Source organism: Scomber scombrus, chromosome 3, assembly GCF_963691925.1.
Source record: "Scomber scombrus chromosome 3, fScoSco1.1, whole genome shotgun sequence".
NCBI lineage: Eukaryota > Metazoa > Chordata > Actinopteri > Scombriformes > Scombridae > Scomber > Scomber scombrus.
Genome location: NC_084972.1, coordinates 27,880,110 through 27,898,261, shown reverse-complemented (window position 1 = coordinate 27,898,261; position 18,152 = coordinate 27,880,110). Strand labels below are relative to the sequence as shown.

Sequence of the window (18,152 nt, the reverse complement as noted above, 5' to 3'; positions counted from 1 at the left end):
CAGTTTATTGGAATATTATTTATCTATGTTATCATAGAGATAATTCGTGGTTGCAGGCTTTCTGTCATGTATCCAGAAGCTGTACATGAACCCCTATGCTCTCTTAGTCACTACACAAAGTTGTGTTTGATAAGCTGGTTCTAAGATGTAAATTTGATATTTTTTCTCTAGTTAATGCAATCTGATCAGTTTCTCATAGACATGCACTGTGTGAACTACTTCAGTATGTGTGGTTTTAATCTCTACTTTACAGGATTTAATTATTGCTTCAGGCACACAGACGTAAGACAGCAGAGTTAACTTTCCCCTTAATTGGATGAAGTTATGTAGATATAAGTATGATATATTTATTACCTGGGTAATGTTGCAAACAGGCCCTGGTAATTACACGCCCAGATTAAGAGGGAGATTTAGGTCTTGGAGAAGTTCTATTGGACAAAGTGAAGTGATTAGTGTTAAATTAAAAGCTTTTTACCAAGTCTATGTGTGGTAATCCGTTAAGTGGGCTGTGGAGATGCGTAGGGGAATTCTGGACGTTGATAGTGGTTTGTAGTGGAGGTCTGTTATGTAATCGAGGGTTGAGAGCAGCAAAGAAAGAGAGCGGGGAATTCTGATCCCTCGATTACCAGATGACAAGCTTTTACATGCTGGGATCCAAGGGGAAATCGATCTTGGCATTTGTTTAACAGCACCTTGCTTGTATACATTGTTGTAGCCTACATTGTGAATAACCATTAAAAATCAGTGTAAAGAAACCCATACACCACCTGCCTAATTATATCAGATTTACTTTTGCTTGTTCAGCTCTTGTTAATTGAATTTTAATACATGTATATCAGTGAAAGCAAGTGTGATTCAGTTTTAGACATACAGATAGATTTTTTGTTTTGTTTTTGAGAAGTTCTGCCACTAATTTTTCAGAAAAGTGTTTCCTTTGCTTTGGAATTGTTTGACTCATGTTTGCCATTTTCCTCATTTTTACAGATGTTCCAGTTAGTGAGTCTCCCAGCTGGTAAGTTGACTCTGATTCCTATTACAGTACGGAGGAAATTACTGAGGGGCAATGGAGAAAGTAAACTCAACACCACATCACATCAGTGTTATGTCATTAAATCTGAGATAATGTCATGCTTACACTCCAACCAAACACACCACAGTGGGTTTGAGATACTGTAATGTTATGCTGCATCTATTTGTACAACATTTAGATACCAGATGGCATGTCACACCCACAGTGACAAGTGGGAATGTCAGGAATAAAGTGATGTTGATTATACAATCCAAGAGGGAAATCAATGGATTGCCTAATCTATGATGATGCATACAGTATAATATCATGAGCCTTGCTTATACTCCATCATACTGTTGGGATACATTTCATTTAAAACAGTCAGTTCACCCAATCATAAAAAACACATTTTCTTATGTAACCCTCATGGTATGTAGTCATGCAAATAGTGTTGGTTTTCCTCACTCAGGCTTTAAAATCTCAGCTGACATCTCGTAAATGGAAAATTATTTGTGATGCAAAAGGCATTGAAAAATACATTTTAATAACTCAGGCAAACTCTCCTCACAGAAACAATGGACCTTTTTCACAGACATTAAATTGTCATAGCAGGAAGGAGACAGGTGTAATTAATGACATTAACGGCTTAGTTCCATTACTGTACGGATTATTAAGGAGAGATCAGTTTGAAGTGTATTTATTTATTTATTGAGATTAACAACACAGAAAGATTTTTGTCGATTAGCCTCCACTGATGTGAGACATCTTCATTAAGCACAGAGCCATCTGAAGGCAGGTGATAAGACTGAATCCCCCTAATCTCTATAAACAGCTACTTGCATATGAATGCAGAATCTGTAGTTAATAAACCTAGACTTTGAACTGAACTGTTCTGGTTTCCGTCTGTAGTGTTAATAGTATATTAACCAATCAGGTTGAGCAGGCTGTGGAAGCATGCAGGTAGTCTGTCCAGAGAGTAAAAGGGGCGGAACGCATTGGCCAAAATGCGACCTCGCATCGGCTATCGTCAGATTACAATTTAGCTATTTATTAGGGTATTTTATTTATTTATCTGCATTCATATGCATGCATTTGTCTATACAGATTGATCAAAATGTTCTCTGCACTGTCATAAATTGCTAATCGGACTTTAAACATCGACCGGCGCACAGAAGAGGAAGTCTTGGCCTGGGTATGCATGATCCATTATCCAGATATTTGCTGACTAAACCCCCGAAATATTGCTCATTGCTCCCAGAGGCTAAATGATTGTCGGACAGATCTGGATCTCCTCAGAATCTATATTCTGGTGGTGGTGGTGGAGTGGATCTATCAGCTGGTCGATGGAAACTTTTAGTTAAGTTTATCTGTGTAAAGAGGACGTGACTTGTGCAGTAGTAGATCTGACAGACAGAATGACAGAAACGCAACTGTATTTAAAGAACAGCAGCCAGGGACTGATTGCTGTGATCATTGGTCAGGTAATTATGAATGAAGGGATTTTGACAGCGTGAGAAGAGCAGAAGTGACGGAAAAAAACACAGCAGGAGGAAATAACAACATTCACTCATAGATAAATAAATGCAGGACGTGAGGGAATACAGCTGCCTTATTAAACTTTCTCCAAAGCTTCATGACAACTGACGAAAATACAGTTTGTTCTGGGGTGGCATGTCAAAATGTCTGTCTTTGAAAGGCCTATGGGACAATTCTTTCACAGGCAAATAGTTCAAATGTAGACTGTTGACAGTAAATTGTGTGTGAATTATAAACTGGGACTTTCTGGAAAGCTGTGTCACTATTGAAATTTTATTTCTGAGTGCTATGACCCACACAAGTTTCATTCCATTCACCTGCTTTATTTATTTATTTTGGTGATGTAGCACAGGTGTAAAGCCCCTGCACATCTATAGAACATTCAGACGGGTGATTATAATTATTTTTTTATCTAACTGGACCTCCTTCCAGGACTGTATTGTTGTGTACAGACTGTGCTTGACCGACAACATCCTTATTCACTTGTTAGGTATGTTGCATATGTTTAAAGATAGACAAATTACATTGATATCATTCTTATTAGGGCATGGAGTCCAGTAAATGCACATAATTTCTGCCACATTCAGGACTTCAACCTGAGTGGAGATTTAATCAGCCAGAATAACTGAAAACACCTGTGTGAGTTTTTAAGAGGTGATATTTAAGGTATCTCAAAATCTTCCCACACGAAACTAAATTAGCATGGTTCAATAACAGAAGAGTTAAGAGGGAAATAGACATTGTGATTTGGATGAAAGTACCCTTGAAATGTGTGGAAATCAGTAATGAGCCTTTTTGCTTTACTATAGGAGTTGGAAACCTCCTGCAAAGTCTCCTCCATCTGCATATGGAAACACATAAATCCAACTTATATTTAATATGCTGTATATATTTTTGGATGAGTGTGTGTTTGAGTAAAATGACCTCAAACCCAGTGTGGTCTGACAGCATCATTCACACAATCAAGATGACAGCTTGCTTGAAGGCCTCAGATCTGTAAGTGATAGTTTATTGATTCCTCTTGGGCTGCTGTCTTTTGCCTGCCGCTTCCATGGGGAGGTCATCAGTCAAAGTCATCAACAGAACAGCAGCCCCGGAGCTGATAGGAAGTTGGAGCTTTTCTCAAGGATACTTCGACTTGCTTACAGCGAGCTTAAACCCAGATCCTTCATTAAAAAGTCAGCTATCCTGATTAATGACTCGAGCAATTAGAATCTCAGCAGTCACTACAAAATGAAATTAAATAAAAAGTGAAATGTAGTTTCTGTAAATCTTACACTACTTTAATGAAGGCTGTGTACATTTAGCATCTGTTTAAATAGCTTTAGATAGTCGTCAGATAGGTTTAAACATATGAAAGCAATTCAGAGACTGTCACACAAAAAATATACTCTTTTACATTGCTATGTCTATTTAAGGCAGCCATGTGGCCTGCATGATGTAGTCATGCGGGGCCCCTGACTTGTCCGGGCCACCCACCTGGGCTTCTAGGAAGTGTGCTGAGAAACCTCTACTGATAATGGACTTCAGGGTTTGGATTCCTGTGGGGTTTCCTGTGCTGGAAAGAGGGTCTGTATTTATGCACAGGTGTGATGTGTGTGTGTATATAGTAACGTTTGTGCTGTGTGCACATGGGAGCATTTGTGAGTGAATTACTGCATGTGTGTGTGCTTACATGCATGTGTGTGCTTGTGTGCGCGACAGAGTCACAGTGAGGTCTTGGCAATTTCTCATGCAGGGAGATTTCTGCTGAGTTTACATTTCCACTTCGGTTTAGTCGATAGTCTGCCTTTTAAAGAAGAGCTATCAATAGCACTTTCCACAATCAAGGTGTTAAGACTGTCAGCACATCCACCAGATCTGTCAGCAGTTTTAGGATAATATTGCCAAAATTACTTTGCGATTGTTATTGTAGACATATGGGTTTTTTTTCTTAGAGCTACAATGACAGCACATCAGCTTGTTACAGCTATTAGGCTCAAGGCAGCATTTCTCTCCTGTGAGTTTTATGCGCACTTCCGTATTTGATGCCAACATTTACTTCTGACTTTACTTTTTACCCCTTGACAGATAGTTTTCATTAAACACATTGAACAGAAGTTCAGCAATAAAAAGATCCACACAAAAGATACCATGACAACGTGGCATGTATGCGTCTGTTTTATACACACAGGGCTCTAACCTACTGCTCTAAAGACAGTATAACGTCAACTCAGCTTTTTTGTTTGACCTCATCTTTTTACCCTTAGCAGCCTTGTAGGACTTCTGTAGAAACTCATCTTATGTTGTTTAGAGAAAACATTTATATTTCAGAGCTTTTTTTTAAGACCATTCACCTTGTTATACTTGCCTCGGTTGTGTGTGCTGTGAAAGCAACAGAGAAGGTTGACACTGTAGAAGCATTAAAAACAAACATGTACACAAACATAATGAGCCAAAATACCATATAAACCAAATACTTTGAGTGCTGTCTAATTGGAGTCATGTGTGGTGCAACCTTTGACACCCGGTGCATCATGGGAATGGTTCAATGTAAGGAGTGTGCAATTGTTTATGGAGGAGATTTATGACCTGAGGACAAACAGACCTCCATCAGTATGGTCAGCACAATGCTTGTGCAGTTAGAGAGAACAGCTATACCCAGGAGAGACCAGGGGGTAAAACAGGTAGATCTATGGCAGGCGGTGCTGCTCTGGCACAGCACTGTAGCTGAAGGGAATGGAAACAGATGGAAGTGTGAGATTTGCATTCAAGCAGCCTCTACTTTAGGCTGCGCTCTGCCCCAGGCTATGTCATTTGCATTGAAAAATGATTCCTGCTTCTCTCCTTCAGCTATATGACTCACTAGGGCTTATAGGCACAGATAAGTTGTGAAGGGGTGTGCAAAGATATGCTTGGATCGATAGCTACACTGCTCAAATCACTCACACCTGACATGAATGCGTACGGTCAGGCAGACACTGCTACTGTTCTGCCTCCACTCTTTTTACCACACTGGCAATTTTAATGACAAGAGATCAGTTAATCGTAAGAAATGTGTTGACAAATGCTTCTTTATTGTGTTTTCATGTGGGTTGAGATCGTTTTTGCTCTTTAGATTTAGATGAATGATCATCCAACATCATTGAGAATGGTGCAGGGTAATCCTTCGAAGTCTTTTGCAGTCTGACATGACTATAAAGCCAAATGGCTATCAGTAGCTTCTAATATGATATGTTGGCAGGGCATTACATCTACTTCCAGATATATGGTGGGATTTATTGCACAGTAGAGACAGCATGGCGCAAACACAACCAGACTTAGTTAGTTCATAATGTTTAGAATATGTTATATTAGCATATATTATACATACATACATGTAACACTTAAATACTTGATTTTGGACTAGATTGAAGCACTAAGTTATTTGGGTTTGCTGAAAGGCTAAGGAAGGTCAAGGGCAATTTACACAATTTAAATTAATCACATGTAGTGAATATTGCCTTTCACTGTTCTGTGTTCTACTGTTACTTTTTATCCTTGTCTGCTTTGTGCATCCTTTTTTCTTTCTTCTTAATAATACCTGCTTTACGTGGTGCAGTACCCTTCAAGGAAAGATAATGGTTTGCAAGACTGAATACAGATGGTGTATTTCTTTTTTCTCTTCCAGTGTGCGAGTGTCTGCATGACTGCCTCCCCAACAGTTCCAAATGATGGCATTTTGTGCACATTATTTTCCTGGCATGTCTTGTTTGTCTGTAAGATGTCTATCACTCTTGAGTGTCTGCTGCTGCTGCTGCTGCTGGCATTGCAAACATTGCTGAGGTGTTTAGCAGAGGACAGATTTAATTAGTGTAGATGGGACTCTCCTACACGCTGGATTCTGTCAAATTATCAGTCATGTGGGGGAGGACAATCCTTCATTTTCAGCATCAACACAGGACATGTGATAGCTGTGTCAAATAGATTTTCCCCTGTGATGTCAAAGTGTGTTTTTTATAGCTGGTTCAGGCCATGTTTTCATTCAAAAAGCCAGCGGTGATTACAGCGAGCCGCAGGCATGACAGATAATTTGAAAGTGCTCAGGGGCAAGTTAGGTAACTCAAGCAACAAGCAGTAGATGTGATTCTTCTTTTTTTGTTCTTGTATGTGACCTTGTAAAAGTTATTCTGAATAAGTAGATCAGCACAAGTTATCTATAAGTAGCTAAAGTTGTCACCTTTAACACAACTTAGTGGGAAATGGTAGCAGGGCTTTGTTCATCACAAATACTACTCTGAGAGGATCCATGCACTGCACTATCTTACTATTTTTACTGTTTCAGTTAAGGTCTTGGGTAAGTGGAAAGGTTTCCTAACCAAAGGGTCTGGAAAGCTACTTAGAAATAATAAGAGAATCACTCAGAGTGTGCATATCTTCACCAAAGCTGAATAACCCTCCAAATGCGTTCCTTTTTCAAAATCCTTGAGAGAAGCTCTAATAGTTTCTCATTCAAGTAACCACAATACACAACGTGGTCCATGCTCTAATGCTCCACTTAATTTTATTGAAATCTTTCAACTGGTATTTGATATATCTCTGCTTACTATCAAGTAAACACACCAACTGTTTATTTGATGGTAAACAGAGACAAAAGGAACAAAACACAGTTTCCTTGGTAGAGGTAATCATTGTTGTTCCTTAAAAACATGAAGTCAAAAACATTTAATGGCAGCAATGTGGGTTCTGTCAGACTTTAGGGAGTGTGCATTTGCATGCTTGGATAGCAAAGAACTATTTCAACCCCACCTCCAGCCACCATGCCTCCCCTTCCTCTAACTGAAATTAACTTGTAATGAGGCACACAGCACTCTCACTGTCAGTTTAACTGTGCTAATGTTTGGGTACCTTCCAGGGCCTCAACAGCAGCCGATCCCAGTATCCCAGCTCCGCGTGTGGGAGAGGAGCTTCCGAGGCTTCCTGTGGCGCCATCAGCTGTGGAGGTGGCGGCTGATTCTGGAGACAACAGCAAGGAAACCGTTAAGGAAAGTTCCGGCTCCAGGGACATCTCTGAAGGTACCAAACTAAATTACATTGACAGGGAAGTGATGCACCTTATATTGTAGATCAAGAGTTCAATTTCAGACCAAAAAGATTAAACCTAAGCTTGCCTTGGGATTCAAGCTCATTCCACCTATGTATTATAGTGTTCACATCACGGACAGATTGGATTGAAAACCAATTGGGTTGCCAGAGTTGCGTAAACAGTACTGTGGACCACACCATAATGACATTGGCTATATAAATTGTGTACCAGTATTTTGTTAGTACCACACATTGCATTTCTTGACCTTGATCAAAGGTGGCAAAAACACCATATTACAGACCTATGGTCATCTTATGGTTCATTGATTTCTAAGGAAAAAGAAGCCGGATACCCATATGTATAGACTTACACATGTGCACAAACACCCACACACACACAGTCCAAAATACAAACACAATACTCACTAGCTCACACGCACACATTTTTCTGCCATGATTTGATTTCTACGCAGACATGACATGAATCCAATTAATTCAGGATGAGGATCAATAGAGAACCATTTCCATGAAGGAAAATTGCTTTTGGATTTTGACTCAGTCAGCAGTGCTGCTGTTATTTGAAGGTGGCTCAGAAATGAGAGATGTAAAGGAGCCCTGCAATGCTGCATGACATTTTTTATGCCCCACTCTTCTGATGTATTTTCACACACAGGCCCCTGCTGTCATTTTGAACATGTACTGTTTATTTAAACTGAGTTAATAATAAAATTGTATTAAAGCTCTCTTCCAGAAGTCTGAAATTAGAATAGAGAAAGTGGGAAAAGCAAGTTAACGCAAGACAAAATAAATTGCTACTTCTGTACTGATCTTAATGAGAAATCTATTACTGTGCTACATTTGTATTTTTTTTTTACATTTGATACTTTTTATGTTTAGTTTTTGAAAACCAGACTCCAGGAAATATTTTGCGTGTGTTTGAACCTGCTTTGAGGACAAACTTGTCTGTTGTGCTTCAGTGTGACCAAACAAAGTTTATATGGATCATTATGAATAATGAAGTATTTCCTGTTTGTCAAAGCAACACTCCTCAGTTGTGGTAGTGGAACATTGTGATGTGATTATCTGACATTCATTCGCAGATACTTTACTGTGTTTTATAAATCTCACATTTGCAACAATTAGGAAATGTTCTATTGCCTCCAGTGACACTGTAACCTATGAATGGGTTTATTGGAAAGCCATTGTGTCTCTGTATAGGAAAGTTAAATACAAGTAAGAAAACACAGGGAGTAACTTCTGGTTTACCACGTTTGAAAATAAAAAGCCATTTTCCCAGGAGGCCTAGTCACTTTGTAGATATGCTGATAGTCAAGCGGATAGTCCAAATCCAGTTGTTTTCTACTCTATTCTGAGTCCTTTCTGAATGCACAAGCGTCGGAAAATGAGCAAGATCGAAATAACATTTGTGTAATCCTCTTTCGTAGAAAAACATTTGTCTTTGTTCATCTCCTGGATTGTGTCCAAGGTTATTCCAAATTTTTGACTGAACTCTGTTGAATAATCCATGACAGAATACACATCTCCAATCAGATTAATTGAAAACAGTGATTGTTGCTGCTCAGGGCTTAAGCGAAAGTGTTGCAGACAAATCGCAGTTTAAAACCAAATCAATAAAGCTCACTGAGCTAAATTAGGCTGAAACACTCTCAAAGCAGTTAATGACAAATCCTGCCGAGCGTGGAGATAGAATGGGTCAATAGCTCAAACAAGCTGGATACAATCATGTTGAGTCGCATGGACAAAGCCATTATGGCAACATGTATAAGAGCCAGATTTCCCTGAGGAACCACAACTTTAAATGCAAATGATACAATAAGTATGTAAATATTCAAAGGGTGTATAAATTCCTTACCAGAGGCGAGAAGATCCAGTGTCTTTTATCTTTCCAGGCAATGTATTTTGAAGCTGTGTGTGCATGTATGTGAGTGTGCTTTGTTTTTTGGGGAGAAATGTAAAAAACTCATGTAACAACAGGAGGTGCAGCTATCAAACAGAAAGGGAGATAAAAAAGATGGAATATAGGCACCACTCTTTTTTCATTTAAAAAACAATGTTTGTTTACTTTGATGCTGCTGGTTGTCTTTACCAGCGGTACGTGCGCCTGAAGCTGAGTCGCAGGCGGCGGAGGATTTAGAGGTGATCTATGATGATGTTCCAAGTGAGGACCCCGTTTCTCCTGATGACGGTCAGTATCAGGAACACTAATATGTTTGTTTAGGATGTTTGGCTGTTTATAATCTCGCCGTGGACCTACTGATGTGTTGTAATTATATGTGTTTAGCAGATATCTATGAAGATGTTCAGAGGGACAGTGCTCCTGTGAACACAGACAATGGGTGGAGCTCCAGCGAGTTTGAGAGCTATGACGAGCAGTCTGATAACGAGAGCAAACAACCAACACGGAGCAAGGTATGTGGTGGTGTGTGTGTGTGTGGATACATGCATGCCTAATATGTGTGTTTATCTCACACAGATCATCCCCTGTGTTTACTTTAAATGGCATCACGGCCGTCCAGGTTGTTTTGGTTCGTTTCTATCCAGCACTTAAAAAATAATCAAGGAGAATATTTCATCTCCTGCTCCCCTTCCATAGTTTTCTTTATTTATTTATAGAACTGGAAGGAAACTATAAAGAACATGAAAAATGTATAGCAGGCTGTCGGGGGTTTATACTTTTGTTGTGGGATGAAAATAAACAGGAGGTATTTCGGTTTGAAAAGCCTTAGATCTCCATGCCTCTTCTTTGCCAAGGATGCTGTTCATCAGTGTTGTGCAGCACGGCTACAGTGTCGGTCTTCCACATGATGGCACTGTGTGCACATTCACATCGGACTGCATTTCCTTAACGCTTCACCAGCCTTTAACGTGCATGCACTGTTTCTGTTGAAGTCATGCTATTATAGAAGTATTTTGCTGAGTTGAATCTTTATTAATGTATAGATGTATACCTAGCTTTACATATTTTTACATATTGAAGGTGTTTGTGTAGAATATTACTCCATTGTAATCCAAGAAAATCCTGAGATAAATCCATGCTTGGAGAAAGGGAGGGAGACCAAAGAGGGAAGAAAATAACCCTTGATGTTATGGGACAGAAAATGAGTTGCTCAGGTAATTACAGGAAGGTGTGGTATAAAAAAAAATCTCCCTACAGTTCTCTCTCCATGCCTGTCCCAGGCCACTGAACAAAAGGAAGAATTTAGCCTCACTGGTTGAACAATTAATGAAGAAACCTTGACTATTAGGACCTTGCAATAATTTTCAGCTTGCACAGCCCTCTTCAAAATCACACATTGCTTTTAATTAGTCTCGCCCGATTAATTTTTCACCAAGTGTACCTGAAGTTCTCCTCTTGTTCAGTTCACTGCTTAATTTGAGCAGCCTGGGAAAGCTGTGACAGAGTTTACTTCTATAATATTTGCCCTAAACTGCCTCCACCCCTCCCCCACATCCTTCTCTACAAATCAGTGGCCATTAGCCTTATATAGCATAACCCCTCTGACCAAAGCATTACTCCAAGCTTTCACTCTCTATCCTTGTGATTAACTCCCAATGTTGCGTAGCTTTTTTTTTTTTTCTGCCTTGATCACTTTCCCTCCATTTCCCTTTTCTATTTCTTCTCCCTTCGCCTCTTGTGGCTAAACGCGACCTGCCCTCAATGCTCCCATCCTCCCCCTGTCCACCACCTGTAGCTCTCTCCTGAAGTGCGTCGGCTGAGGGACCGATGTGCCTGGACCAAACGTGAATTGGCCATGAGGCTGGGTGGCAAGCACAACTATGACATCAAGGTATCTTACCAGCAGCAAGAGAACACAGCTATATCACTTTTTTTTCACCCCGTTGCAGAGCTTAAATCACTCTGCTAGATGTTTGCCAATAGGATTGATGATCACCCAGAGCTGAAATATGCTGTGTTGTATGCTCAGCTGACTCAAAGGCTTAACTGACTATCTGCACCATCCTTTCCAGCTTTCCTTTGGACTGTGACTTTCCTTTGAGACTCTCTGTCGGTCTCTCTCTCTTTCCCTGTCTGGTTTAATATCAAGACACATTTATGGGACACATCAATTATTAAATAATATTCTGCGCATTTACTTTCATAAACACCAGTGCAAACTTGCCCCCAAATAATGACCTACTTTCCTGTAGTAACATCATTTAAAAATACAACCAACCTTGGGTGTATTCTGGGTCTGTGGAGTCTGGTTGCAGGGCCTCTGTGATTCTGAGTGGAGTTTGTGGTCAGCTAAATTTTTCTCGCACTAAGCGATGCAGCTCTGTTACTCTGATGTGGAGTTCACTCTGTTACCATAATCTCTCCATGATATGCTCATAGACTCTCTGATTAGAGGCTGTACAACGACCCACAGGGAGTCGCAGATGGTGAGATTTGTGATGAGCCCACTGAGCGCCACTTCTCTCCATCTCTCTGTAGAGGAGCACCATAGGTTATCAAGTCTCCACAGCATGGCACTTTCCTCATGATCTCACGCTCCTTCTCTGTGTCCGTCTGCTTCTTCCAACCAGGTTCAACAGCTCATGAAGGCGGCGAGAAGCGGAACGAAGGATGGGCTTGAAAAGACCAAAATAGCCGTCATGCGGAAAGTTTCCTTCCTTCAAAGAAAAGATACATTAGGTAAAGCAGAGAAGTATGAAAACTTTGTAAATGTTGGTCAGCTGGCTTTTTTGGATGAATGTTATTTTATTTTTAGTAATGGCTACTAGTTGTGAAGATTGTCTTTTGTAACTCCTTACAGTTGACTCTTTGGCAGTTGCTTGTGTGTAAAGCTTGCCAAGCCAAAGTTATGTTTCAGGCAGATAGAGTTGAAAGTCTTACTTTTTCTTTATACAAATCCCTTCAGGGAGAAATGAAAGCCCTGTGAAAAAGAAAGATCTCACTGATTATAAACATAATAAATAAAACAGACAGGCTTTCACAGTTTTAAGACAGACAATGTGGTCAAGTAAAGTTTGTGAGAAAGAGATGGATAGAGCAACTCATGCCGTACAATATAGGTTGTGTTATAGGCACTGTCGCCTGACAATAGAGGGAGATTAGCATCCATTAATGGAGTATTGAGTAGCTCCTTAAACCATAGATACCAGACTCACGCCTCAAACAAATCTCCAAGCCATCACAAAGAGGTAAAGAGGCCAGTGCTGCTATTTTTAGGTGTTGATCGAGGGGAATCTGCACAGCATTATATTTCTTTTCCACCAATCCTCTGTTATCATTCCAGAGTCTTTAATTGGAACGGTGAAAGCTTCTGGTATCTATGTCTTTATGGTTAAGGGTGAAGTGGGGATTTTTTTTTTTTTTTTGAGTTTTGAATGTCTTTGTGCCAATGCAGAGAAGAGAGTGTGTCGGATCGTGTTTTGCAGATGCACTTCTGTGTGCCTCCTCCTTTACTCCTACAGAGATACAGTAATGTTTTGAAAGTTTTTTTCTTTTATTTCCCTAAGGCCTCTCTGCCTCTCTCTCTCTCTCTCTCTCTCTCTCTCTCTCTCTCTCTCTCTCTCTCTCTCTCTCTCTCTCTCTCTCTCTCTCTCTCTCTCTCCCTTTCTCCCTTTTCTGTTTCTGTCTCTTTTTCCGAGAGTACAGAAGTCTCTTCATATTTTAGAGGTAATAAACTTAGTATGTCGCAGTGTGTCTCTAGCTGCAGTGAGATCTGAGGGCTGCCTTTCTGTTGTTCCCTCTCTCTTACTCATTCTCTGTCACACACACACACACACACACACACACACACACACACACACACACACACACACACACACACACACACACACACACACACACACACACACACACACACACACACAGACACACACACTCTTTTTAACCTTTCTTTTTTCATTTCTGAATGTCTGCAGAAGAGGAGGATGATGCAGGATACCTGGATGTGGCTGTGTCAGAAGTGAAGCATCCTCCCCCACAGTTGAGCCCCATGCCAGAAGGGCTGACCAACCACCAGGTGCACATAAGAGGATTATTTCTTCTTACTTCTTTTTAAATAAATACATCCACTATATGTTTAAACATGTACTGTACTAAAATCCAAATTTTTTGGGAACACATGCTATACCCAGAAGCTTAGAGATAAGGCTCTAGGCTATCATGTTAAAAACCTTCAGTTGTTATTTCTGTATTTTTACATACCTGCGTGTGCTTTTTTCTCTCTATCCTGTTTGTAAAAGCAGTGTGTTTTATAACAACTAGAACAGCCGCTTACGTGCAAAAAGAAACCAAATGATGCAGCACTCCGATGGAGGCCTGTTCAAACAGACCTACTTCTCTTTGAGTCTTTTTCCTCCTGTGACAAACACGTGATTATAGTGCAATCCATCAACCAGCGCCATGCTTAAGTGAAAGCATACCGCACACTGCAGTCCCATCATGTCCTCTTAGTGCTAGATTTCCTGACTGGTCTGTTGTCTACGCAGGTTGTCAGACGCCATATCCTCGGCTCCATCATTCAGAGTGAGCGCAGCTACCTGGAGTCTCTCAGGAGGATCCTGCAGGTGAGCTGTTAAGTCCCTGTTGTCCTCCTTTGCCACATGCAATATCTTCACCAATTAGCCATTATGAATTACACTGAAAAGAGAAGCGGTGATATCCATCAAATTACCGAGGTGTCTCAGCATAAATAATCCTGATAAAACAGCCGTCCTCATTTTTGTGGCGGCGTGCTGATGCTAAGAGAGAAAGACTGTCAGGCTTGTACAGGATGGGGTGCAGCCTCTCTTCTTTAATCTCTCTTTTTACTGTGGGAAAGGAGACTTGTTATCTCCTCATCACAGAAAAAAATAAAAGGAGCTCCTGAAATGGAATCAGCAGCAATCAGTGGCTGCCTTATGCACCGCAAAATCTTTCACTGTCAAGATACAATGCACTACCTTTGTTGTCGAGTGACGTGATTGCGTGTGATGCTTTGTGAGGTTTAGGGCTTTTGAAATATCTCTTGTTATTCAGAGAGTCCAGCCAAGTGGTAAATGCAGTGTCTTCAGACAGATAACAAAAAAAGATGAAAGGCCACAAGCACAATTAGACATAGAGGGTTGTAACTTTCATTATTGCTGTAAAACAAATTGCACAGTTGTTCATGTTGTGCTGTCTGCCCCTGTTCTTTCTGCAGATTATTCATTGGGTGTGATGGATTTGCGCAGATAAGACTTGTAAAACAAAAAAATACCATCACTGTTGATGAATAGATACATGTTTTTGGTGTAAAATTGTGTTTTTTATTTACATAATTATTAATAATAAGGTATGTTCAGATTCAAAGAAGTCATGAATTGCTTTGCCATTCAGAAAGAGCCTGTCAACTCATTTCTGTAGGTTAAAATCCCTGTGAGTGCTGACTGAAGAATCAATCAATGCTCCTTCCACCATGTTGCTTTTGCATCTGTAACTCTGCTGGGAGCTGCTTTTCACCATTATTATTCTGGCTTTTATGATTATGAGTCACCTTGAGTTTTTAACATGTTTGCCAGTGGCAAATGCTGTTTTATGGGTGAATCCTTTGGATTTATTTTCTTCCAGGCGCCATGACTACATTTCCTCGATTCATAAGATATATGTCTGTTATCCCTCAGTTGTCTATTTATGCTGCTGTAAAAAAGAGATGTTTAAGGAATGTGGACTGCCGATTCATCTTAAGCACACCCACCCAAACAACCCCCACCCCCCAGCACTACACACACACACATATTTACACATATACAGTAAGTCACTTTTGGAGTATTTACATAGACTTACATTCATTTCCTGGGGACTTCCTGGAAATCCTACACTAACTGTAACCTTAACCACTGACTCAAAAACCAACGTTTACCAATTAGGGACACAGCTTTTGTCCCCAATTGCACAAGCCATCCCCAATAAATTGGTCTTGGTCTGTTCCCCTGGTGTGTGTCCCTGAAAGTGACTTCAGTCATACCACACACACAAACACACACACATCTACACACACACACACACACACACACACACACACACACACACACACACACACACACACACACACACACACACACACACACACACACACACACGCACAGACATTTCACATATCAAGGGTAAAAAAACAAACTCAATTTTCTCTTACAATCTCACCAGGAATACCACAGACCGCTGATGGAAGCTGATCCTCGCATCCTGAGTCCACGGAAGATCCGGCCTATATTTTACCGAATCAGGGAGATTACACAGTGCCACTCCATGTTTCAGATTGCTCTGGCATCTCGTGTGGCTGAGTGGGACACCAGTGAGAAAATTGGAGACTTATTTGTTGCTTCGGTTAGTGTGCATGTGCATATTTAAGATGTATCTTCATATATGTCTGTGTGAGATGAAATGCAAACTGGATGGATATTTGCTTTGTGTGTTTCTGTTTAAAATGCAATCAAAGAGTTGGATTCTGAATAAATGCTCTCATGTTTTTTTGGCATTTCTGATTCCAGAGTTATAATGAGGTACAGGTTTAGATTGAGCAAACAGGGACAGTTTACCCCAAACATGGAATCAATTACAATTGTGATGAATATCTCCACTGCATCTAATGCTCTTTGGGATATGTGTTTACATATTCTGGCACTAGAATAATAGTGTTCAGTCTTAGTTTTCTGTTGTGAGGCTTTGCATTGTGCTCAACCATGAGGTTCACTCATTATTTGCCTATTAGAGGGGCTGATTCGACCCTCTCCTTCTCTGCTGGCCATTATAGTGCTGTTTCATTGATATCCTAAGACCTACCACCAAATGAGGCCACCCTGGAAAATCAAAGTGCTGGAATTGTGTACCTTTCATTGAGCTGCCCTTTTTCATGTGACAGTATATCTGTACCTGCAGGGCTTTTAGCAATATCTTAGAGACGGAATCCTGAAGAAGGGTGTGAACAAAGAGGGTTAATTCCTCCATGTGATTTGCTAATTCCCCACCACTCCTCAAACTGCTACTATCAGCTGCCTGGTGTGGGTTTAATTGAGGAGAGAGAATAAATGTCTACCTCACAACAGACACACCCCCTCCCACACAAACACACACACACACCGCCACCTCATCCCTCTTTGCCCAACCTCTTAAATGGCTCGTGAAGGGTGTTGCGGCAACCGGGATGGTAAACAAACCAATTTTTTTAAAGTACTATACTTAAGTGGCCATTTTCCAGCCTCTCTTTGCATTGAAATTACCTATAGGTCACACCACAAACAAGATGGTTAGCCAGGCATTCAAGATGTCAGAGGAAATTACACGACTGTGTTTGTGAATGTTGGTATAAAGACAAAATAATCAAACGTGGCAGTGCACTAGACCCTCTTATTGTAGGTCTTTTGTTACAAATTCAGATGGTTATGCTTGTTTTTGTTTCCACAGTTTTCCAAGTCCATGGTGCTGGATGTATACAGTGAGTACGTGAACAACTTCACCAACGCCATGGCTCTCATTAAAAAGGCATGCATGTCAAAACCGGCCTTTTTGGAGTTCTTAAAGGTGAGCTTTACCCCAAGAGTACGATATAGTTTTTATTTTTGTTGTCTCATTTTTTTCTAAACTGTTTTTCAGCTCCTCTCCTTGTTTTTCTCTGTAGTGTTGAGCAGATGCTGAATGTAACAAAGCCCCAAAGCAAAAGGCTTCAATAATTTATACTTCTCAGGTTTTAAGGAGACAGACAAAGCAAAGTTAATTACACAAAATAGTTATTTACCTTGGGTTCATGGATAGTATTAAAGTGTGTCCTGATTTTGTGAAACTGTGTTGTCTATGATGTTGTCTATTTGATGTATTATGCATTAAGGGTGGCAATCAGATTCAAGCAATTCATGTCCTGTATTCACATCGTATTTGTATGCTTGTTTCTCTATGCACTTGAATTTTTTTGGTATATCTTGAACAGTTCCCATGAGATTTATTATGGAACATGGAGGAATCTGCAAATGGATGAATGTCAAATACCTTAACTAGGGAAAAAAAAGCTGATTCACAAAAAACAAAAACAAAACAACACTTCTTGTTAATCTATACGTAAAACAGAAAGTGGAAATTTTATATTTTTCCACAGCAAGACAATCAAGATGCGTAATACTTTTTAATTTGTAATTAATTAGGGATCATGAACAAGGGAAAAAATGTGCCAGGGTTCATGGAGGGTGCCAAGAAATTATTTGGATGTGCTGAGTTTAACAATTCCCTGTGTGCCCGGCATTCATGCATGACTATGACCTGGATCATTGAGCCGTAATGCTGATTTACAGAACCAGATCACACAGCTGACAGCCATGCATGTTATTCCAGATAACATGCGTACCGTCCTCTCTGCTGAAAGGCTCCTCTGTCTCTCTCACTGTCTGCTACAGCTTTCACTGGCAATGTGAAGCCAAACCGAGTAACAAATTGGCTAGACGCAAGCTGGAAAAAACAATAAATCAATGACAGATTTCATTATGTTGCTTTTAAAAATGTTGTGGATGCATTAACTGCATACACATGACCATTAGCACGCAAGGAAAAATTATCTTGAGAATTAAATGCTGTTTTTGAATAAAG

At 40.1% G+C, this 18,152-nt stretch overlaps 1 protein-coding gene across 2 annotated transcripts in view; it reads left to right on the top strand.

Annotated features, from left to right (window-relative positions):
- Positions 1–18,152, top strand: part of arhgef10la (Rho guanine nucleotide exchange factor (GEF) 10-like a) — a 115,857-nt gene that overhangs the window by 11,714 nt on the left and 85,991 nt on the right. Inside the window, exons 3-11 of one of the 2 annotated variants that reach the window (XM_062415896.1) lie at positions 985–1,012; positions 7,419–7,579; positions 9,699–9,794; positions 9,894–10,018; positions 12,137–12,245; positions 13,481–13,581; positions 14,051–14,128; positions 15,726–15,905; positions 16,983–17,099. In XM_062415896.1, the coding sequence (XP_062271880.1) occupies positions 985–1,012; positions 7,419–7,579; positions 9,699–9,794; positions 9,894–10,018; positions 12,137–12,245; positions 13,481–13,581; positions 14,051–14,128; positions 15,726–15,905; positions 16,983–17,099 (995 nt within the window). Of the gene's footprint in view, positions 1–984; positions 1,013–7,418; positions 7,580–9,698; positions 9,795–9,890; positions 10,019–12,136; positions 12,246–13,480; positions 13,582–14,050; positions 14,129–15,725; positions 15,906–16,982; positions 17,100–18,152 lie in introns of both variants that reach the window. The other variant, XM_062415895.1, reaches the window with a different exon arrangement.